Source organism: Cynocephalus volans, chromosome 4, assembly GCF_027409185.1.
Source record: "Cynocephalus volans isolate mCynVol1 chromosome 4, mCynVol1.pri, whole genome shotgun sequence".
In the NCBI taxonomy this organism is placed as follows: Eukaryota; Metazoa; Chordata; class Mammalia; order Dermoptera; family Cynocephalidae; genus Cynocephalus; species Cynocephalus volans.
Window position 1 is genome coordinate 122374551 of NC_084463.1, and position 24194 is coordinate 122398744.

General features: G+C 36.8%; 2 protein-coding genes across 3 annotated transcripts in view; one reads left to right on the plus strand and one right to left on the minus strand.

Moving 5' to 3' along the window:
- Positions 1-4693, plus strand: part of GAS2 (growth arrest specific 2) — a 117548-nt gene extending 112855 nt beyond the window's left edge. For both annotated transcript variants that reach the window (XM_063095680.1, XM_063095681.1), the window contains one exon: positions 4475-4693. In XM_063095680.1, the coding sequence (XP_062951750.1) occupies positions 4475-4693 (219 nt within the window). The remainder of the gene's footprint in view (positions 1-4474) is intronic.
- A 10818-nt stretch (positions 4694-15511) lies between these two features.
- Positions 15512-23181, minus strand: SVIP (small VCP interacting protein). The gene is made up of 4 exons (XM_063095915.1): positions 23062-23181; positions 20957-21007; positions 20313-20426; positions 15512-15851 (listed from the first exon to the last, which is right to left on the minus strand). The coding sequence occupies exons 1-4, from the start codon at positions 23113-23115 to the stop codon at positions 15837-15839; spliced, it is 234 nt and encodes a 77-aa protein (XP_062951985.1). The 5' UTR covers positions 23116-23181; the 3' UTR covers positions 15512-15836.
- Between the last annotated feature and the right edge of the window lie 1013 nt (positions 23182-24194).

A 24194-nucleotide genomic window follows, 5' to 3' on the forward strand; every position in this document is an offset into this window, starting at 1 on the left:
GACCTGAGATGTCATTGCCCTCAGCAAACTGCTGTCTGCATCCCAGCTGCTCTAGCTGGACCAATCATGCCTCAGCACCTCCGAAGAAAAGAGTCGAAAACCTTGGAGGCATTCATGTTGTGTTGGGTTTGCAGGCTGGCAGTATCTGAGAGCAGTGGAGGGATGGCAGCCTCCACCTAGATTTCGGAAGATGTGTGGAAAAGCCTGGGAACTCAAGCAGAGACCTGCTGCAGGGGTGGAGTCACTGCGGAGGTCATCTGTGGAGCAATGTGAAGCAGAAAGGTGGGGTCGGAGCCCCCACAGAGAACCCCTACTGAGGAAATGTCTAGTGGAGTCAGGATGGCGGGACTGCCACCAGGAGCCCAGAACCGTGGGGCTGCTGGCAGTGTGCAGCACTGGCCTGTAAAAGCCCAAGGCACCAGGCAGCTCAATGGTCTGCACTTGTTGGAGCTGTAGGAGCGAGGTTGCCCAGCACTTTAGGGGTCCACGTGCCCCAGGATGCTTAACGTTTGCCCTGTTTGGGTTTCAGATTTGTTTGGGGACTGTTTTTCCTTTCTATTCTTTCCTTCTGGAATGGGAATGTGTACCCAATGTCTGTCCCACTGTATCTTGGAAGTAGATCAACTTGTTTTTGACTCTTTACATGTTCACAGCTGGAAGGATTTTGCCTTTGGTCTCAGAGGAGACTTTGGACTTTGGACTTTTGAGTTGGTGCTGCAATAAGCTAAGACTTGGGACTGGGATGGAATGTGTAATATGTGTAATGTAAGGGTAATTTATCCTGCTAAGGGAACATTGCGGAAGATTCTGAACGTGTAGATTGCATGGCGAGGACCCTGAAGGGGGTTTATTGTTGGGAAAATAGAATAGTTTGGTCAGAGCCCACACCTCAGGTCATGTTGGGTGTGGTTTAGCACATCCATTATAAGCAAATTGTGTGTGTGTGTGTGAGCACATGCATGTGTGGAGTTAGTGCTCATGCGTGCCAATGTATCTTTTCGGTTTTGTTTCTATTCTTGTGTTCTATGGGAAGAGAGAGAAGGGGAGAAAGAGAGAGAGGGGTAGTTTGTGAAGCAGGAGGGTGGGCATCGGCCTCAGGCATCCGCCCTGCATGGCCATGCTTTCCAACCTATGGCTCCAAGGACCTTTAGGCCAGTTACCTAGCTCATAGACCTGTGTGAAGGGGTCTGGGGACCCAGCCTGGTATGTGAAGGGTCTGCAACCCAGTCTGTGAACGGGCTTGAGGGGTCTGGGAGCTCCAGACCCAGCTCTAGTGCGACAATCAGCCTAGTCAGTGAAGGATTACCAGCAGGTAAAAGAGCCCGACGACTGGTGTAGTCACCTATCTTTACAATTGGTGTCCTGAACAGAATTAAGAGCTAGACAATTGGCGCTGTGAGGATTCCAGGCCTTAGCCTAACCAGACAGGAATAATTGGGAAAACCAAACAAATTACTAAAGCTGACACGTAATAGGAATCTTCCAGGAGAAACAAACCTCTCATATCTGAATTTAGTATTAGCAGTGCCTCAATTCTTGAGGTGTCTATACAAAGCAGTATTTCAAGTAGAACACATCAAAATGTTTGACAGGAAGTTATATCTATTTCTAAAAGAGAAAAATCTCTCTAATTTTGAGGTAAAATGTTTGAAATGTAGGTATATGTTGTCCATTCATTCTTTCCTTTAAAAGTTTGGGAGTGGGAAAATGGTCAGTCTTTACCTTTGGAGAAAAACACCTCTCCAGTGATTGCCTACAGAACTCAAAGGCAAAGAGTGAAATAATCACATGAAAACTCTAAATTCAGATTTCAATATGAGAAACAACAAATATATGCCCCCACAGCTCACCCTCCACCCCCTACACAATTAAAAACAATAAATCAAAAAAGTTTTACAGCTCAGGAAAAATATGTATACCTCCTCCAAGTGTAGTTCTTATTAAAGGCCCTTTTATATGAAGAATCTGGACTTAGGGAGATCAAAGTTGCTCACAGAAGTACAATTGTATCCATTAGACTTCACTTACTAAGGCATAAAAGTAAGCCCACCTATGTAGTAAAAGTATTTTCTGCTAATTCTTAGCTATAGACTGTGGTAAGAGTGTTGGACTAAAATCTAAATACATTGTGGGAAGGATAGGAAAGAGGAGGTGGGCAGAAATTTAATTCCTATGTTATTCAAATTCGGTATGACTCTATTTCATGTTGGATCCACTTTGCAGGGCCCTATGGATTTATTAAAGAATCTGCAAGCAGAATATGTGCCTAATGATCAGTATATTCCAGGCTGAAAAGTGTGCATCACTGTTTTCCAAGATTAACTGTTTAAAAACTGTTCTGACCAGTGGCTCTTACTGGTTGAAATAGTCTGCTCACAATCAAGTGAACTTGAGTATTCTGCCAGAGGCATTCATACGCGGGAAGTTTGGAGGCAACTGTTAAATATAATTTGCAGACATAAAGGTGCCAGAACTTCAACCATAGGCAAAGCTGCTCTCTGGAACAGTAGGAAAGAGAGTCAAGCAGGGGAGTAAGGGAGGAATTGGTAAAGGGTCATAAAAAATGATTACATTTTATAATGTTGAATATAATATTTATCCTGAGTTGAACATCACCTATTGCACACAGGTATTGATATTCAGCACTGTACCCCACAGATATGTACAATCAACTATGTTACAATAATAAATAAATAAATAACCCAAACTGGGAAATTTTTTAAAAAGTGTCAAGCAAAGTGCCATTTTGACACTGGCCTTTGCCATTTTTGTCCCAATAACTTCAAGTTTCAGAAGCAGGCATTAGAGGCACACACACAAACACGTGAAAAATGGGTCAAATTATAAAGGCCCTGATGGGTTTTGCTTTTTAAGTAGGAACTGTCATGAGAAAACCACTAGACTAGAGTCAGAAAATCTGGGTCTTAAGCAAATCATATAAAATATCTGGTCCTCAGTGTTGTCATCTGTAAAACGAACATAGTACCACTGGCAGGACCACGGGAGACAAAGTAATTACAAACTAAATCCTAAATCCTGTTATATATTTTATTTTTCAGGCGCTTTCGTTGAGATTTTATTTAGTGAGTATATTCTGATGCTAAAATAGTTTTAAAGACTTCTAGCTGGAAGATATTTTCTATGGACCCGTCTGTTCTAAAATTCTAATACTCTAAATGAGAATAACCAGTAGAGTTACATTTAAGTTTTGTGACTCTAATAGTTTTAATTGTTGTTATTCATGACACTTATTACTTTGCACAATATTTGATTTTGAAAACTGCTTCATGTCAATCATAGAAATCAGAGTTTCTTAGTTTGCACCTAAAGATGGACATCTAAGGTTTTGTGAAACCCCTAAAAGCAGATGCAAATTTTTGTAGATATAGGCATATAGAGCATACAAAACTTTTATCAGATTCTCAAAAGCTAAATGAAAGTGATAAAAGCACAAGTTATCCTCGACTCAAGAGTCAAAAAAGTCCAGATTTCGAGCTGACAAGGAGTGAGAGGAATTCAAGTAGATTGTAAGGGCTCTATGATGAAAAGATCTTCCCAGATTCCCTCTCAAAGCTGCATCCCCTTCCCAACATTACATGCCAGTATGTATCCATAGTATTTTGAGCAGAAGACTGACAGCAAGGTCTTTGAGGATTTTTTAACATTCCCTCTTAATTTTAAGTTTTTTGATATTTGATTAGGAGCCAAGGTCAAATTCTTTGGTTTTCCATGCCAAACTTCCACAACTCAAACATGTTTTTGCTAAATAGAAAGAACCATGTATTCTTTACTTTTTAAATCTGTAGCTTTCTTAACTGGGAACGCTAGATGGCTCCTAGGCCTGGAGGTAAGTTTTTTAAAAGGAGGTGTCCTAAAGTAATAAGAATAAGAGTAAAGAAAAACAAACATATTTGGCTATTAAGAAACATCTTGCTCACCTGGAAGGGCTTAGACAATGACTGGAGAAGACCTCAATTTTTCTGAGTCATTTTCAATTCTATGTTGTATTAAATATTTTTGTGATGGTTTATTCTCTATGATAATTTAGCATATAGTTCCTTGGTTGTTTTAAGTCCTGGTTCAGAGGGCAGTAGCCTGGTGGGAAGAATGGAGCAGAATTCTGAGGCAGTGGACAGGAACTGGAGGATGTGATGACAGCTAGGATGAACATCAGGTGTCAGAGAAAAGCCTCCAGACATTTAAACCGAAGAATTATATATAGATGTTGGTTCCCATAGCACAGCAAAGCTGGATCCTTGGGGATATTTACCCGCAGCCCTCTTGCATGGAAAAAACAAGCCTTCTTTCATAAGTTGCAATAGATGCTAACTCAGACTGTCTGCACCAAGTAGAAAAACAATGGGGCATAAAATACAAGGGAAACAAAAAAACACTTATTTTACTAGAACTGGGAGTTGATTTGAGATACGGTAAGGATTTTCAGAATTTAACACGTTTGTTCTTCTCATTTCAGATGCTGCACAACAAACATGTCATGGTCCGTGTGGGAGGAGGATGGGAAACTTTTGCAGGGTATTTGTTGAAACATGACCCCTGCCGAATGCTGCAGATTTCCCGTGTGGATGGCAAAACATCCCCCATCCAAAGCAAATCTCCAACCCTTAAGGACATGAATCCAGATAATTACTTGGTGGTCTCTGCCAATTATAAGGCTAAGAAGGAGATTAAATGAAACTCATTGGTCACTACAAGAGAACTCTCATAACAGCTTGTATCCACTTCTCCAGTGTAGTCAGTTTAGTTCACATGCTCTGAAAACTACTTTGGAAAAAGGTGTAACAGACAAAAAAAAAAAAAAAGCATCGTATTGAAAATTATTCAAAAAGTAGCACTATTTATTTTTAATGCTTCTGTAGAAAATGATCTATTAAAAGAAATTCTAAATTCAAATTTAAATTAGACAAATTATTATTTCTCAATATGTGAACACAGTATTTAGAACACAATATTAGGAACACAATTCTAGTTAAAGATAAAAACTGTTATTAGGAGAAAATATTTAGGATTTGCAGATAAGTTAACAGAAGGTGCCTGCTTTGTGTCTATGAGTAAAAAAAGCACCCCAGACATTTTTATAATTGCAGGATTTTTAAGCTATTTTTTACAAAATGACAATTAGTGTGACAATGTGCTACTAAAAATATCCAATAGCACTACAGAGTATTCACAACAGTAACACTTTACTGGAATGGCCACTTCAGAAAAGTTTACATTCAGTTGGAAGATTGCCTTAAAGTTTATCTCTTCTTATCTATGACCAAATATCTGGGGTACTTTTGGAAGTTTTCAGTACACCCCCTTAGAGAATAGCTTATGAATTGTTTCACACATTCCTAAGCACACGGCTGTGTTTAGAATGACTTAGTGTAATTCACACACATAAGCTGACATACGTTTATATTTTGATGAGTAAATTGTACAAATGTTCATTGACTTCATAATGTTTTAAAACATTTTCTTATTACAATATATCTTTAGTTACTCCTACTTTGCTATGCTGTCTAGTAAAGTAAGTTCACCAAAACTAATGATGTTACAAACTTGTATACCCTTGTATACCTAGAACAGGGCTGCTTTGTACCAATAAACAGCAAAATATTGTCCTTAGTAATTCAAGAATTAAAAAGATAAATTTAAAAAATGTTAACTGTCTCTATATAAATGTCTCATTCTGAAATAAAGTTGATCTTCAAATGGCAAATTTCCCCTGAGAATTATGAGTCAAATTCTGGTTGCCTGGCACTTCTCACTTTGGGAAGGTTAGTGTGGTGGTTCTCTTTAGCAAAGAGTTTAGATTTTATAATGGTAATACCTTAAGTGCTGCCCTGAGTATAAAAAGTACAGGCAGAGATAATTTGTCATATATTCACTTTTCAACATCAACAAAAAAATCTACCTTTCTTGCTCCAAAATGTTAGGAAGGAGGAATCTGTTTGTCAAATGGCAAATTTAGTCAAAACATACACAACCTGTTAATTGGGAAGTTTTTAAACAACAGGCATGGTATAATTTGGAAATTGGTGCTGGAAGTACTGGTAATCATGCTGGAAAAAAGATGTCAGTGAAACCTAAAGAAATATAAATGAGTAACCAAAACAAAGTATTGTAGGATATAAAACCACCATGGTGTAGTGAATAATTCTAACATCTTTTAAAATAGAATATCGAGTGATGTAATCTTTATATTTCCAAACTAATATTAACACTGAATTTCTCTGTATAGTTATTGCCAATATTTCCATCAAAACTTTCTCCTGTGCTTACATTTTTCCCATAAACATTTGTCTTTAATAAAAGTTAATTTTATCAATTTAGAAAACTCAGTGTAGCTTAACCAAAATATTATTAATCTTTTTTGCATTCATTATCACTGCCTTAAATTAGCACCAACTTGGTGGTATAGTCAACAAAAATTCATTTTCTTACTATTCTGTAGTCAGAAATTCAACATGATTTCACTGGACTAAAAGTGTTATCAGAGTTGTGTTCCTTTCTGAAAAGTTAAGAAAATGTTTCCTTGCCTTTTCTACCTTCTAAAGTGGCCTGCATTCCTTGGCTCGTGGCCCCCCTTCCTCCATTTTCAAAGCCAGCAATATAGCATCTCTCTGACCCTTTTCTTTTTTCACATCTCTTTTATCATAGGTTGGAAAAGTTTTCAGGGTTTTTTTTTTTTGTAATGGCAGCTGGCCAGTAACAGGGATCAAACCCTGTACATTAATGTTACCAAAACCACGCTCTAACCAATGGAGATAACTGGTCAACCCTTGTTTTCGGCTTTTAAATATCCATGTGATTTGATGTGGTTCACCTGAATAATCAACTTTGAGGTTATTAACTTGATCACATCTACAAACCTTCTTTGCCACGTAAGATAAAATGTTCTCAGGTCCTGGGGATTAGGATGTGAGCACATTTGAGTGGAAGGGGAGGATTACTACACCTACTTCACATCTAAGATGGTCTTTTAAGTATTGCTAAGAACATGGTCACAACAGACATTGGGGTTTAGCTGCTAGCTAATCAGCACTAAACAGGGGTGTGGAAAAACGAGACTACATTCAGAAGGAAATGACCAAATATGTATAGTTTTCACTCACTGACTCCTTAGCAAAGACTTGCCAGGCAGTAGACTGAAGTGGGCTAGTGTCACGTTATTCTCAGCTAGACATATGATCCAAGGAAGGGTGATTGAGACAGAAGTACTATACAGAATGCAGAAAGGATTAAATATTGAAGTAGTCCAGAAACCTGGTTGAGAACAGAGAGGAAGCATCCAAAAAGAGAAGTCCAAGTAAATAAGCAGTGAAAGGCCATAGTCACAAGTGTTACAGACACATTAAGCAGACTAGGCTTATTGTGAAATTAAGTGACCTACCACTATCATACTAATTCCATTTCTTCTGCTATGGGTGGGGACAAATCCTGTAGAGATGGTAAAGGTGCCTGAATCAGTGACATATGAAGAAGGATTTCAGGAATGCTGAGAGGTGTTCATTTCTGACTGTTAAGAAATTCCTTCAGGAAACTGTTAGCTGTCTTCTCTAGAGATTGTTTTGTAATAGCCAAAAGGATAAATGCAGGGTAAATGAGTAGAAACCTCTGGGTCACCCATGTAGCTAAAAGGACAGAAGAACTTTGTAATAAAAACAATCCAAGATGCAATGCCCACCTCATAAGGTGCTGGACACTTTGTCACTGAAAAGACAATACTGACTGAATGTTGACTTAGACAAAGATGTTAATAAAAGAAGCATTTAAGCACTGGGTGAATAAACTAAATTTAATCTGATTTGTGATTAAATTTTTTCACAGATTCCTCCGCTCTTTTTTTAGGAAAAGTATTTTTGTCCTCTTGGTTTTTGAAGGGCATTGACTATCTCTCAGAACATGAAATCAGTTTTTCCAGACCTATGAAGAAGGAAACCAATCACCCACATCTCTGAGGTGCAAAGTACCTTCACAGTAATCATGAAATTATGAAATATTGTAATCTTCTCTTTTTACATATAAGGGCCATAAGACCTCATAAAGCTTAAGTAACTTGCCCAAAGTTAAACAGTTAATGGCTGTAATTCCAGTGCTCACTCTTCTTTAAAATTCTGATATTTCATGACTCTTAATCAGAGAAGAGTAAAATTGGTCAAACCTCAACTCTGATTCACAGAAACTCAAAAGTGGAAAGATTAAAAATTATATCAAATCTTCTGTTATTACAAGTGAGGAAACTAGCTAAATTTTCCCAAAGTTAAACATGCATCTAGAACTTATGTTTTCAGATGCATAATTCAGTGTTATTTCTGTGATCTCTAGTGCTAAAACTTCTGTGCATAAAAGGATCTTAGAAGCTGAGTGATGGAAAGGGCTATGAATTATTTAAATGATAGTCAAATGGATAATTGCTATATCATGTATTTACCTTTTTAATTTTTTAACAGTAATTCATATTGTGTGTCTTATGGGAAATTTATTTACCTTTTTCAGAAATACCCAACTGTTTTCCAAAATGGTTGTACCATTTTCTCTCCCCACCAGAAATGTATGATAGTTCCAGTTTCTCCATTTCCTTGCCAACAATTGGAATTACCACCCTAATTGATTACAGTCATTGAGAGAAAGAGGAGCTGGTATATTTTTGGTTTTAATTTGCATTTTCCTAATGACTAATGATTCTGAGCACCTATCTAGGTGTAATGTTTGCTCTATAGTTTCTTTGGTGAAATACTATTCAAATATTTTGCTCGTTTTTAATTGAGTCATCTTACTGAGTTGTAGGAGTTCTATATGTTCTGGATATAAGCTACTTATCCCATATATGATTGCAAATGTTTTCTCACAGCTTGTGATTTGCCTTTTCATTTTTAATGATGCTTTTGAAGTACAAAAGTGTTCAACTTTTTATGAAGTTTATTTTTCCTTTTATGGAATATGCTTTTGGTGTCATTTCTAAGAAATCTTTGCCTAAGTTAAGGTCATAAAGATTCTTTTGTATGTTTTCATCTAGATGTTTCATGGTTTTAACCATTACATTCAGCTCTACTATACATTTTGAGTTAAGTTTTGAGTATGGTTTGAAGTAAAGACTTGAGTTCAATTTAATTGGCATATGGACATTCTGTTTTCCTAGAACCATTTATTGACAGTATTATCACGTCCCCGTTTCCCTGTTGCAGTGCCTGGGCACCTTTTTTGAAAAGTTTATTTCTGGACTTTCTATTCTGTTCCATTGATCCAGATGCTTATCATTATGTCAATACCACACTATTTTGGCCATTGTAGCTTTTATAGTACATTTTGAAATAAGGTAGTATAAGACCTTCTACATAGTTTTTTCTTCAAAATTGTTTTGGCTATTCCATACCTTGCATTTCCATATAAATTTGAGGATCATCCTGTCAATTTCCCTGAAAAAGCTTGCTGAGATTTTGTACTGAATTATTGCTCAATTTGAGAACTGCCATTTTGAAAACACTGAGTCTTTCAACCAATAAACATGCAATGTCTTATCATTTAGATCTTAATTTCTTGGCAATGTTTTGTGGGATTTAGTGTCCAGAGCTTTCACTTTTTTTTTTAAAGTACTTTACTCTCTTTTTGACACTGTGAATGAAATTTATTTGCATTTTCAGATTGTTCATTGGTTGCATATAGAAATAGAATTGACTTTCATATATTTATTTTGTACTCTGCAACTTTGCTAAAGTCACTTATTAGTTCCATAAGTTTTTGTGTGGATATGAATTTTCTACACATGAAACACTTGGTATCCTTTTAACTTATTTTAAGTATTCCTGTTACTCATAATCTGACTATCTATGGCATTTGACAAAACTCAACATCCCTTCATGATAAAGACTCTCAACAAATTAGGTATAGAAGGAAAATATCTCAACGCGATAAAAGCCATTTGTGACAAGCCCACTGCCAGTATCATTCCGAATGGGGAAAAATTGAAGGCCTTTCCCTTAAGGACAGGAACAAGACAAGGATGCCCACTCTCACCACTTCTACTTAACATAGTAATAGAGGTACTAGCTAGAGCACTCAGGCAAGAGAAAGAAAGAAAGGGAATCAAGATTGGAAAAGATGAAGTCAAACTTTCTCTATTTGCAGATGACATCATACTGTATATAGAAAAACCTAAAGACTCTATCAAAAAACTGCTAGAGCTGGTTAATAACTTCAGGAATGTTGCAGGATACAAAATAAATGCCCCAACTCAGTAGCATTTATATACTCAAATAATGAATTAACAGAAAGAGAAATAGAAAGTAAGCCCATTTACAATTGTCACAAAAAAAATAAAATACCTAGGGATCAATTTAACCAAGGAGGTTAAAGACCTCTACAATGAGAACTACAAACCACTTCTGAAAGAAATTAAAGAAGACACAAAAAGATGGAAAGATATTCCATGCTCTTGGATTGGAAGAATTAACATTGTAAAAATGTCTATACTACCCAAAGCGATCTACAGATTCAATGCAATCCCCATCAAAATACCAATGACAGTCTTCACAGAAATGGAAAAAACAATCTTACCTTTTATATGGGAAAACAAAAGACCCTGAATAGCCAAAGCAATCCTGAGGGGGAAAAAAAAAAGCTGGAGGCATAACACTGCCTGACTTCAAATTATACTACAAAGCTATTGTAACCAAAACATCATGGTACTGGTATAAAAGTAGACATTCAGACCAGTGGAGTAGAATTGAGAACCCAGAAATCACTCCTCAGGCTTATAGCTATCTGATATTGGACAAAGGCAACAAAAATATACATTGGTGAAAAGGTTGCCTCTTCAACAAGTGGTTCTGGGAAAACTGGATATCCATATGCAGAAGAATGAAACTAGATATGCATCTCTCACCATACACTAAAATCAACTCAAAATGGATTAAAGACCCAGGTATAACACCCAAAACTGTAAAATTACTAAGTGAAAATATAGAAAATTAGGTCTGGGCACAGGCTTTATGAACATGAGCCCAAAAGCACAAGCCGCAGGAGAAAAAATAAACAAATGGGACTATATCCAACTAAAAATTTCTGCACAGCAAAGAAAACAATTAACATAGCGAAAGGACAACCTACAGAGTGGGAGAAAATTTTTTGCTATCTATACATCTGACACAGAACTCAAGTAATTATACAGTAAAAAAACAAATGACCCAATTAAAAAATGGGCAAAGGAGCTGAATAGGCATTTTCCAAAGGAAGATATACAAATGGTGAACAGCTACATGAAAAAACACTCAACATCACTAGTCATCAGGCAAATGCAAATTAAAACCACATTGAGATACCACCTCACTCAAGTTAGACTGGCTATAATAAAAAAAGACCATGAATAACAAATGCTGGTGAAGGTGTGGAGAGAAGAGAACACTACTGCACTGTTGGTGGGACTGTAAACTAGTACAACCACTGTGGAAAACAATATGAGGTTTCTCAAACAACTACAGATAGATCTTCCATGTGATCCAGCAATTCCTCTTCTAGGTTGGAGGAAAATGAAGGAGAGCACCTGTTAAAGATGGAGGCACTCTTGCTCACCAGGGTTTAGACTGTGTCAGCAGAAATGCAAAAGGAATGGGTCAGCAAAAATTCGCAAAGCTTAACCGCTAACCACAGACTTCCTATTGAGTTACCTAGGAGATGGGGATGTGTGGGAGGGGTTTACAGCTGGCTAAAACATATAAAATACATGCCTGTACCCAATAAAGTTGCTTAGTCTGTGCGCTAAGTCCCAGAACTTTGTGTCTGGTTTCTGGTTGATCACCTCCCCAGGCAGCAGCCTTGAGCAACTCACCTTGCTGCACTCTCTTGGCAGAGCTATGTGCGGCCCTGCTCCCTGAGGGACTCCTGGCAGCGACTACATGTAGTCCTGCCTCCTGAGGCCCCCAGAACCAAGAGAAAGGTGCACTGACTATATACCCAGAGGACTGAAAATCATGTCGAAGAGATACCTGCACTCCCATGTTTATCTCAGCCTTGTTTACAATAGCCAAGATATGGAACCAACCTAAATGTCCATCGATGGATGATTGGATAAGGAAACTGGTATATATACACTACGGAATACTACTCTGCCATAAAAAAGAATGAAATACTCCCATTTGCAACAACATGGATGAACCTGGCAAAACTTATGTTCAGTGAAACAAGCAAAGCACAGAGGGATAAATACCTTGTGCTCACTCATATGTGGGAGCTAAGAGAGAAAGGAAGGAAGGAAATAAAGACCACAGTAGTGTGTTAGTCCTACAGAGGGAGGGAACATTCCTAGGGCTACAAAGTGGAGGGGGGGGAGGGGAGGGGGAGGGAGGCTGGGGGATAATTGGGTGGCGACATGGGGTACAAAAGTAATTTCTGGTAATGGGTATGCCCTCAGTATGAATCTGGTCCTCGCATCATGGGCATGGGGGCGGGGGGTGACAGTTAGCTTTGTATTTCATGAGTATTCTTTAAATAAATAAATGAATGGATGAATGAATGGATAAATAAATAAATAAATAAATAAATAAAATAAAGCCAATCCAATCCAGGATAAAACTACTAAGATATCATATCCAGGTTAAGGAATTTACTAATACTCAGTTCTTAGACCATAGTGATCATATTTGAATGCAAAACATGGGGTCTTCAAAAAGTTCATGGAAAAAATTTGTATCTTTTAATTCCATATTTCCATGAACTCTTTGAAGTACCCTCATATTTGCAAGGTGCAGCATACCTAAAAGATGGAGAACAGGGTTTTAAAAAGCAATGTTAAATGAGATATTTAAAGTGTTTGAGTTGTTGGGACACAAAGTTCTGTGTCAAAACAAAATTTCTTTGAAGTTGGTGGCTTTTGGGAAAATTAAAGAAAAGGCCAAAGTACCATATATGAATTAGCTTAGATCATATATAGTAGTTAATCTGAGGTGCTTGCTTGGAATAGATGTCAAAGAAATATACCTTAAATCTCAACACAGATAGGCAGGCATATCTACCTACGTCTTACTGATCTATTTCTGCAGAAATTATTACTCAGAACTGAGAAGTTATGTTTTTCTTCTATATTTTCTCATCAGTGAAAATAAGTCAAACTTTTGGAAAAAAGAAAAATTTAAAGTTTATGTCAATTTTCTTGGGGTACCAAAGATGATAGAACTTTCATTATAGTATTTCTCTAAAAAACCAGGAGACTAATACTATCATTTCTCCTTTATAGTATAGGAAGACAAACATACCCACCTATAAATCCAGGGACTGTATGAACACACCAAACAGCCTCTAGCTTTGTTGTTCTTTGTAATCCTAAAGAGATGAAAGCATTCCTGAGGTTTTCCTAACTACCAACCAATGTTCTAATTATTTAAGATGTAGTGAAGATAAAATTTTGTTAACAGAGAGGGCTAAAGCCAATTTTTATATAGGTAAAATTTATATTTATATCTCCAAAATGCAATACAGAATTTATAACAACCATGTGTGGGAAAACTATTAAATTCCAAATACAATCAGTGGAACAACAGAATCACATATAGATGTGTAGAAAACATGCAATGTGTCACAAAGGGGCTATCTAATAATATACAACTTTTTGTTACCAGCCGTATTAATAATTTGGTGATTATACTTAAGCAGCAGCAACTTAAGCATTTTACATCTTAACATGATAGTTAGATATACACATTTTACTGTTTCAGTTATATTTTAGTAATTTGGTTGAAGGACTTGAATGACATATTAAGCATTATATTCTCCTACTTAAATGATGAATTATGGGAAATTGGCTCCTATCAGGTTTTCAAAGGAACCAATGCTTAACTTTATGAGGGAAATGTCTGAATGCATGTGCATATTTTTTTTTTTTAGTAGTCATTTACTGGTTTCCTATCAGGCATTCAATCTCCCCTTTCCTTTCCACTTCCTAACAATGTTCCTAACGTTTGGATAACATCCTTCAGCCCTTGCAACCTATGTGGTTTTGGGGAAAGCTGATCAGACCCATGGAGGCAGGCCATGATTGGCAGGAGCAGAAAATCTCATTTTTCCCAAAAAGCAATATACCTACATATCATTTATGGTTCAACAGTAGATAAGCATGGTATTTGTGTACAAAGCTTCTATTAGAAATAGGACATTATTCCCTGGAAGTAAACCTTTTGTTTACACCAACCCAAATTCTAACTTCAAGATGTAGTGAAGATAAAATTGTTCTTGCTATATTAAAATAGGAAAAAGGATTTGCACAGTTCAAGGATGATATGCTCTGGTTCTATATCCTTGCAGCCATTAGTGATCCTTTTTCCTTTTTGCCTTGAAAATTTATCATTTTAATAAAGTCAAAAAGTTTATTTCTAAAATACAATTCAATTATATGTCTTGCCTGAATATTCATAGGATATTTCATACCACAATATAAAAAGTAATTTTTCCATGAGGAATCAGGAAACCTATATTATAGTTCAAAGTCTTTAAAATTAACATGTACAATATACTGCAATATAACACAAGTCTTGTGGGAGGAATGAGCGAGATAGTGGCTCACTTTCCTTTTTGTAAATCAAGTAAACTGGTCTATTTAATTTACAGCCCCTATCAGAACTTAGTATCAGCAAATTCTAATTTAGGGTTCAGCTATGGCCTTGCCATTTGAAAGAGTTAGCAATCATAATAGCTAATGCAATGCTTCTATTTTAGGGTATTATATAATAAAAAGAAAAAAAATGCAATAAAACTCATGATGCTAATAAACAAAAATCTAAAACATTTATGACTATGCATCACATAGAATTACCTCCTAATATTTTTATGTTTGAAGTAGATCTTTTTAAATACAGTACCTACTTGTTTCTCTTCCATACATTCATACTTGCCTTGGCAATTTCACATCTGTATATATCTTATAATCGTTTTTTTTAAATATATATAAAAGAATGATAATGCTTATAAATTTGAGCAAATATGAGGAATCTTCAAAAAGTTCATGGAAATATTAGTACTATCTTTTAATGGATTTTTCCATGAACTTTTTGAAGTACCCTTGTACATTACTACTCATTATAACCCACTCAGATTACTAGTTAACTCATTCAATTACTACAAAGATCTTTATAGAGCTGAAACTGATATTATATAATAATAGTACATCACTGCCCTCTGATGGTACCACTAATATATAATTTTAAATTCAGCAAACAAAAAAAAACCTTTCATATAATATGTTAATTTTATGCTAATTTTATAAGTTACAGAAATAGAAGATAAATTAGGAGAAATTCAAATATTCATTACTTACTAAGTTATAAAAATTTAGTGTTCCTTCACATAAGCCCTTCAAATGATTATTCAAGATTTTCCCTGAAGATCAGTTTAAAGGCACTAAGTCCATAAGTTTAAGCAAAAATCTTCACAAATAATAAAATAAAAATAGATATAAGGCTAAGCAGCAAAACTATAAGTAGCTAGATCATTTTATAAAGCAGGAAAATATAACTTCAATTTTAATATTAGAGATGTATGCAGAATTTTTACACACAATATATATATTCACTATTTGGATCCATGCTTTACTAAAAAATGGCAAATCACCCACAACCTGCAGAAGAGCAGGAAAAGAAGTATTTAATGAACGGTCTGGCTTTTCCTAAGTTTGAAAATCAAGGTTTTTAATATTTTCAGAATAGTTTTAGCACTGCATTTAAGGGTGTTAATGTCACAAAGTCTGGTTCTTCATTTATTCAAAGAGAAGAAATTAAATTGAGGAAGTCCATTTGATTGAAGATATTAAAGTTACTGGCAGCAGATTCTTCCACTCATGTTATACTTTATGAAACTGTCCACTAGAAAAGATAAAAGCATAGAGAAAAGTCAATTTTATTTTAAGTTATGTAACAATATTCCAGTGAGCAAACAGGCAAAAAGAAAAATATGGGGTATAGAAATGCAAAATTATTTTTGTGAGTAGCAGCTATTAAAATTTTACATTGAAGTCAAAAGTTTGAAATAAGATGATGGCTTAAAAATATAAAGAAGTAAAACAGAATATCTGGGCAGATCAATGGGGAGCTTTAGGAGAGTTCTCTCCCCTTTCTTGACTGTAATTTTCCAGAAGAAATTTAGAATCTGCTGGGAATGTAACATCCTGGGATAGGGAGGGACTGCCCAGGACAGCCTGGGCTCTTTTCTGTGTCTCCCTAGAAATAGGATGCTCTTTTGAGTGTCCCCCTCAAAGCTTTAGCTCAGCAATTCATATGCCCCTTCCCATTCTCCACCCCCTACACTCTCCGTAATAAAACCCAGGGCAGCCTGCTTTCTAGGGGACTTCATTTGCAGTGTAAGTTAGACATGAGCAGTTGAGGCCCCATCGACTGCAGGCACCTTTCTTGAGCTTTGGGCCTCTCAATAGACCCTAGGCTTCTGTCGTCCCTTGCTGCCTCTCTGTAAGTACTAAACCACTTCATATAACTTGCTGCATGCATGGGTGTTCTGTCCACCGGACTTCATGTAACTTGCTATATGCATGGGTGTTGCATGCATGCGTATTCTGTCCAGTGGACTCATGGGTGTTCTGTCACTGCACAATGAACCTGCTTCACTGTAGCTAGATCCCAAGTACCCAATGATGAGTAAAGGAAAACACCATAAAACAAAAACAACAATAAAACCACAAAATAAAAATGAAGGAATTCTTGTTTGATCCAAGCTGCCAAGAAACGGTAGAAATTATTAAATAATGGTTTGATAATGTCTTTTCATTGCTTGAGCTGAGAAAATATTACATTTGTTGCTTTGTTTAAGTCTATTAAATCTGTGATAACAGGTTTCAAAACAGCTGTTGGGATAGGAATGGAGATATTTAAGTCTCCTAAGCAATGTTTTCCAAATACATCCAAGGAATATGTATATTGTTGGGTGTTACATATTTTTTTAAAATTTGCATTTAAGTAAATTTTGAAAAATAAGGATTAATCCAAGTAAACTTGCTTTTCTTTATTTTAGGACACCTTAAAGCCTTAATACTGTGCCCTGTTTAACCTCTAAGAAGGAGAGTTTACAATATATTATTCAGGATTTCAAAATATTTTTTACTATGGACTATTTTCCACAACATATCTTTCTAGAACTAGTGTTAAAAACACTAGAGCAGTGATTTTCAATCTAGTTTTATTTTAGATTACCTTGGAGAGCTTAAAAACGTCCCGATGGCTAAGCCCCACTCTCAGAGACTCTGATCGGTATGAGGTGGGGCCCAATGATCAGTCCTTTTTGAAAGCTGTCTGAGAGACTAATGGGCAGCTAGGGTTAAGAGTCACTGCACTAGAGGTTTGCCACTACTCCTCTGTGGTTCTATAGTACAGGTTCTAATAGTACAGGTTGAGTATCCCTTATCCAAAATGCTTTTGGATTTTTTCAGATTTTGGACTATTTGCATTATACCAGTTGAGCACCCAAAATCCAAAAATCCGAAATGTGCACCATGTTCAGCGTCATGTTGGCACTCAAATAGTTCCAGATTTTGGAGCATTTGAGCCCCAATGAGGTCATCGCATTGATTTCTTAAGGTAGGGGTGCCTTTCCAGAACACAGTGAGCATTACCCATGCCAATTATCCCAGGAAGACGCAAAACTGGTCAGGAGATGAATATGTGGAAGGCACAAGGCCAACATGGATGAGCCTATATGACCTTACGTTAAGTGAAATAAGCCAGGCATGGAAGGATAAATACTGCATGTTCTCACTCATATGTGGAAGCCAGATAAGTTTAACCTCACAGAAGCAGAGAGTAGAATGTGGTAACTAGAAGCTGAGAAGAGGAGTGGGGAAGAGGGGATTATGAAGAGGTTGGTTAACAGATACAAAGTTAAAGCTAGATAGGAAGAATAAGTTCCAATGTCCTATAGCACTGTAGGGTAACTGTAGTTAACAATAATTTACTCTACATTTTCAAATAGCTTGAAGCAATGATTTTGAATGTTCCTAACACAAAGAAATGATAATTGTTTGAGATGATGGATATGCTAATTATCCTGATTTGACCATTATCCATTGTTTATATGTACTGAAACATCACACCATAACCCATGAATATGTGCAATTATTATAAGTCAATTAGAAATAATTTTAAGAAAAAGGACCCTAGGCAAAGAGGTTTGAGGATTAAGTTACTTTCTGCTTTGTATTTTTCCAACTGTTATCCCTGAGCCTCCAAAACGTTTTTTTGAACTTCATGCTCTCTATGTACTGTGCAGGTGGTAGGGGGAAAGGAGTGTGCCCCTTGAAGCCAGTGTGTTGGTGGCAGAGGTGATTAGGAATACTCCAAGGGAAAATGACTCACAGTGGGCAACAACAATAGTTTTTAAGAGTGAGTCATTCTTCTTGAGAAAATCCTACTGTCACTGTCCAGCTTGATGGCTCTGAAGGTAATTTTTTTTTTTTTTTTTTTTTTACCAGTAAGGGGCTCATAACCCCTGGCTCAGTGCCTTCTGCACCATGCTCAGCCAGTGAGCAAACCAGCCATCCCTATATAGGATCTGAACCCGTGGCCTCTGCAATATCAGCGCCACACTCTCCCGAGTGAGCCACGGGGCCAGCTGTCTGAAGGTCATTTTTGACAAAAATCCCTTAATAAGAGAGCCAGAAAGATTTCTTATGAGAACAGTACACAAAGAAAAAAGGAACTAAATTTAACATTGGAAATGTTTTTCATTTTGAGTACTTTTGAGGGGACCAGAAGTAATATAAGGCCTAATTTCTATTTAATCTGCAGGCTTCAGAATGTGGAAGCTTCAGGTGTAATTAAGAAAGCCCTTTTCTCAGAGTTTAAAGTTAGGCTAATCTTAAATTTATTAGGTTAGAATATGTAAAATAAGTATCTTCTTAATTCTGACTATATGTACATTAAAGTATCTTTCTTATAACACTATATGTGGTTTTAATTCATTCAGTACTTCTGCTTCTTCTCCTATAAAATAGTGGACCTCAACATCATTTCTAGTCCTATAATATAATTTTCATAATTTTTGTTTTTGAGAACACTAAACCTAGTGACACAGCTCTTTATCTCAACAGAGTATTGAAACAAACAATTTATATTTCTGGTAAAGATTTGATCTCATTACTGCCCAGCTGTTTTATTTTACACTAAATCTATTCTGATCTATTATGGGGCTATATAAAAACATAAGCAAAATGGTCAAAGTTATTGACCCTAATATTAAAACCAATTATTTTATACATTGTTAAAATATCACCATTAAAAAACAAGCAGTTTTCTTTTAACTTCATTCATCAAATAAAATTAGGTAAGGTAACTTAAAATGATAAAATACTCACAGTTAACTCTTCCCTCTATGTTATATTCCTGAGCCAGAATTAACTCTGCTCAGGGTACTCCTAAACTGCCTGCCATACGAGTTTAGGCTACATACATATGTTGTGTGCATGTGTGTGTACAGTCTTGAAGGCAAAAACAAAACTGAATTGAAAAGATGGTGAATCAGCTAAAAAGTACCCATAAATCATTGACAAGTTAAATATAAATGACTGAAATTAATAACATTGTCTCCTTCAAAAATATACTTACTTACGAAAGTATTTCCTTTACAAATGGGCCAAAAACAAACTCTTACTATGTGAACCATTATTTTCCTCAACTTTAACACGTAAACTAAAACCTTTACAGTCCTGCTAGACTATCAAGATTCTGGAGTTCGGGGATCTTGCTTAACATGCTCACCATGATGTTTCCAGTGTCTAGCTCTGAGATCCACACAGGGGAGGGAACATGTGTCACACCCACACTGTACACTCTAAGGTCCAAATTAACATTTACATAACGATGACAATGAGTGACAATGGAAAGATCACAGATCCCAAATCATGGAGTGAAAAAATTTAGGCTCTGAAAACAATTTATCGTATAATCTAATCCAATAAAATTGATGTGAACACAGAGATTAGAAACGTCTGTCAAAATAACAATGAATTTAGGTGATTTTTACTTTCTTCTTTATACTTTTCTGTATTGCTTGAATTTTTGACATTTAAATTAGTATCAAATATAGAAGTATTAAGATATTGTGTTAAGATTATCAGGAAAAATATATTATTTTTATTTAAAACAAATCTGTTCCAATGAAGGTTAAAATAAACAGACACTTCTTCCAATCTATAGTTCATGCTCTTAAATTACTTTGAAATTTTCTGATAATGCATTTCAAGAGAAAATTATTGAATGGAATGCTACTTAAGTTTTAAAAATGCCAGTTAAGTTAAAACTTAAGGAAATTTTAATACGTACTCTAAGTCCACCTGCTGGTGGGGGTCCAGATGTAGCGATTTGTTTTTCTATTTTTTCCTTTTTCTTTCTCTTTTCTTCCACAGATCGAACATCCAAAATTCCCCGAGATGCAGCCTTTTAGAAATTTTATAAGGGGTACAGAAAAATAACAAAAATCAGTCACCAGTGTGCAAAAGGCATTTTTTGTTTGATTTTTGTTTCTTAGGTTTTTCTGTAGGGGTAAGGGAGTTGTTTTATTTTTGGTAACAAAGAATTAGAATATTTCTACAACAGCCTTACACAAAAGATACTGTCATTTCTTCACTGGATATTTTGCAACCATACAAAACTTCCCCCAATCTTACTTCACATTTGCCGGCATTTTACAAGGCACAGTCATTTTATCTGAAGGAAGAATGTTATTACAGGATCATTTCAACTTACAAAAAATACCTGTAAGTTAATTTTCATAATTAAATTATGGAAATACATTAATGTAATTTATAGAAACAGGAAAATCATTTTGAAAATGATTATATTTAAATATAATTTTTAGGAGATTAGACACCATTTCATTAGAGAATACTACCAGTAATAGACATCTATGGGGAAAAAAAGTACAAGATTAATCATCTAAGCAGGCAGGATTTTATTTTTAATCCCACCTCCTTTTGTCTTCTCTCTGCAGCCTCTGCAAGTTTCGCTCTCTTCTCTTCCTAAGGAAAATGAGAAAAAATTGTTTAAAACAAAACTGTTTATCAAGGATAAGTTATATAACTATATTTTAGAGGTAATATAACAGTTTACAAAAATATTTAGTACTGTCCCAAAATGTCCCACAAGGAATGCCACTATTAGAACATTTATAAAATACTAAAGTTTCTTAATTTCATTCTCCTAATCAATATACCTTCAAATCAGTACATGTTAAAATAAATATAAGCAGGTTGGCCTACATAATCACCTATTCGCTTTCTTTCAGCAAAAATGACTTACAGGCTAGTTGGGGCAATAATAAAACAAATGATGTTTAAAAACATATGGAGGGAAAATACATGGTTTGGTACTGCCAGTGAAAAGGAGTCTGAAGTAGAGGGGTATTTTCAGGATAGCTTCGTGAATGAAATGGGCTAATCTCATTGTATAGAATGGGAAAGACTGGAGCAAATTTATGAGAGGTACTATTCCATGTTGGGAAACAGTGAATATTACTTTTCTACACTATGTCCTACCTAATTATAAAATCTTTAAATATATAAGACAATAAATAGCATTCTCTTGGGGACTGGTGTTAATAATTCCCTTATTTTCCATACCACAATACATACATTCATCCATTAGACAAATATTTATTGAGTACCACCATGCCTCAGGAACTTTTCTAGGTGCTGGGGATACAGCAGTTAAAAAAACACAGATAAATATCTCTATCCACATGAAACTTAAATTCCAGTTAGGGCACACAAATATAGTCAAGTAGATAAATGTCTGTAAATGGCAGCAAGAGCTTTGGGGAAAAATAAAGGGTATAATGGATAAGTAATGAGAAAACGAGTGAATGGTATAGTGGTGAATATATTTTACTTAGGGTGGTCAGAAAAAGCTTCACTGATAAAGTGACATCCAAGCAGTGAGCCAAGTGGTTATCATGAGAAGAGGTTATTTCATGGAGATGAGAGGGCATAACAAATATTGATAGATTAGTATTTTATCATCAGCCAAAGAATTTAACATCATTTAAAAGCAACAGTAGCAACAAAGAAAAGTTGATCTTTCCCACGTCAACTTCCAGGTCATTTTTAGTACCTATAATCAAATGGCTGAAGAGTTAAGGCATCTCCCTAAATATCTCATTTTCTTCAACTAATTTTTAGCTAGATAGGAAAGAAGAGAGGAACTTAGGTTTTCTATGTTATCCTTACTAATGTAAGGAGTAATATAATGGACACAGAAAACATACCATTAATAACAGAAAACTACAAAAAGTACAAATGTACTACATATCACCTAGTTAGATTTGAACTTCAGATAAGCGAGGAATAATTTTTAGTATAAATATATCCCAAATACTGCATGGCATAAAGCTATCTTAAAAATGCATTCCTTGTTATATGAAATTAAAATTTAATTGGGCGCCCAGATTATTTGTTAAATACGGTAACCCTACAAATTGTATAACTCAGTGTTACGGAAAACAATATTTTTTTTAAAAAAGAAGGAACTTAAAAGAATGAGATAAACATTAAAAGGAAATCACTGACTAATAAAATATAAAGCGCAGGAGTATAAGCGACTTTTTTGAGCACCTTCTTTAAACAGCTGGTACAAACACAGGAAAATGCACATCTCCTAGAACATAAGCGCTTCAGCTCACGGACAAACAGAAATTGCTCCTTGCACCGTAGCTCCCACCGCAGCGCAAAGACGGCCCGTGCACAGCGCACCTTCTGCAGAAACCGGCCTTCTACGAACTCCTACTCCCAATTTGCCAAAGGCAGAGAAAGGTAAAAAGACAGAGACGCCTTTGGACAATTTTTTATTACGAAAGTGGAGAAACCGACAGGGAGGCGGCGGCCCGGGTCGCGCCGGCAGGACCCTCCAGACTCATGCACACGTCCTCGCCACCAGGGTCTCCAACGGCGGGGCACCCCGGCCCGCGCCACCTTGTCCAACGGCCCCCCCTGGATGCCCGCAGCTCGGGCCTCCCGGCGCGCTGCTCCCGGGAACAGGTGCGCGCGGCGCGGGGACACAGGAACTCGGTCCTACTCACCAGGTCCGGCGTAGGAGGCCTGGACTCCCCTGGGCAGGGAAAACACAGCCCCATCGGGACGACACCAGGGTGTTCCTGACCCGGCCCGCCCCAGACCAGGTGGCGGCAGACTGCGCGGTCAGATGCGCGTCCCAGGCCTTCGCGTCTGCCCCGCCCCCATCCCGGCCCAGCGGCACGGCTGGGCTGGGCTCGGCTCGGCTCCGCCCCCTGCGGCGACGCCCCACCCCCACCTCTTCGTCTCCGCTCCGCCCCCCGTCCGCCTCCGCTCAGCTCCTCCTCTCTGCGGCAACGCCTTTCCTTTCTCGTGCTCGGCCCCGCCCACCGCAGCTCGGCCCCTCCCCCCTGAGGAAAGGCCTCATCCCTACCTATAGCTCCCTCGCCTAGCCCCGCCCCGGGAGCGCCAGGCCTGGGGATGATGTCTAGGTGCCAGGAAACACCTGCTGCGGGCACTGTGCAGGAAAGGTATTGAAAAGCTTGGCTGTTATGCCTATTCCCCTTGCCTTGCTATTTATAAATGAATGAAACTGCTCTAGCCTCGAAGAAATTAAACCTACAATTGCAAGTTGACATCAGCACCCGATGCTGCTTTCTTAAAGAGACAGTACTACTCCAGTAGAGAAGACAGAACATCATATCCAGGCAACATTAATTCTGGCATGTTTTGAATGAGGCATTATGTGAGATTTCCACTAGTCTCTGGTATTTGGGATTCACTTATCCCTCCAAGGGCAATAATAGTTTTATCTATTCAGAAATATATTAATGAAATACTTCTCAAATTTTAATAACCATAAGAATCACCTGGGCATCTGGTTAAAATGTAGATACTGATTTAGTAGGTCTAGGGTGCGAACTGAGATTCATTTGAAGTTACTGATCTGCATGCTAAGAAGCCTTAGCTTTTGATTAATTTTTTCTTGCATTCTATTAGTTATTCCTGCTGGTTGGAAAATTTTCAAATATTACAAAAGGGTAGGGTGTAAAGAAACATATAACATCTCAGAAACTACTGTTAATATTTTGATGTATAATCTTACAGGTTAATTTTTTATAGATGTATAATTTACATATAATATCATGTGCCTACTTTAATTGTACAGTTGAATAAGTTTTCACAAACATGCATCCATGTA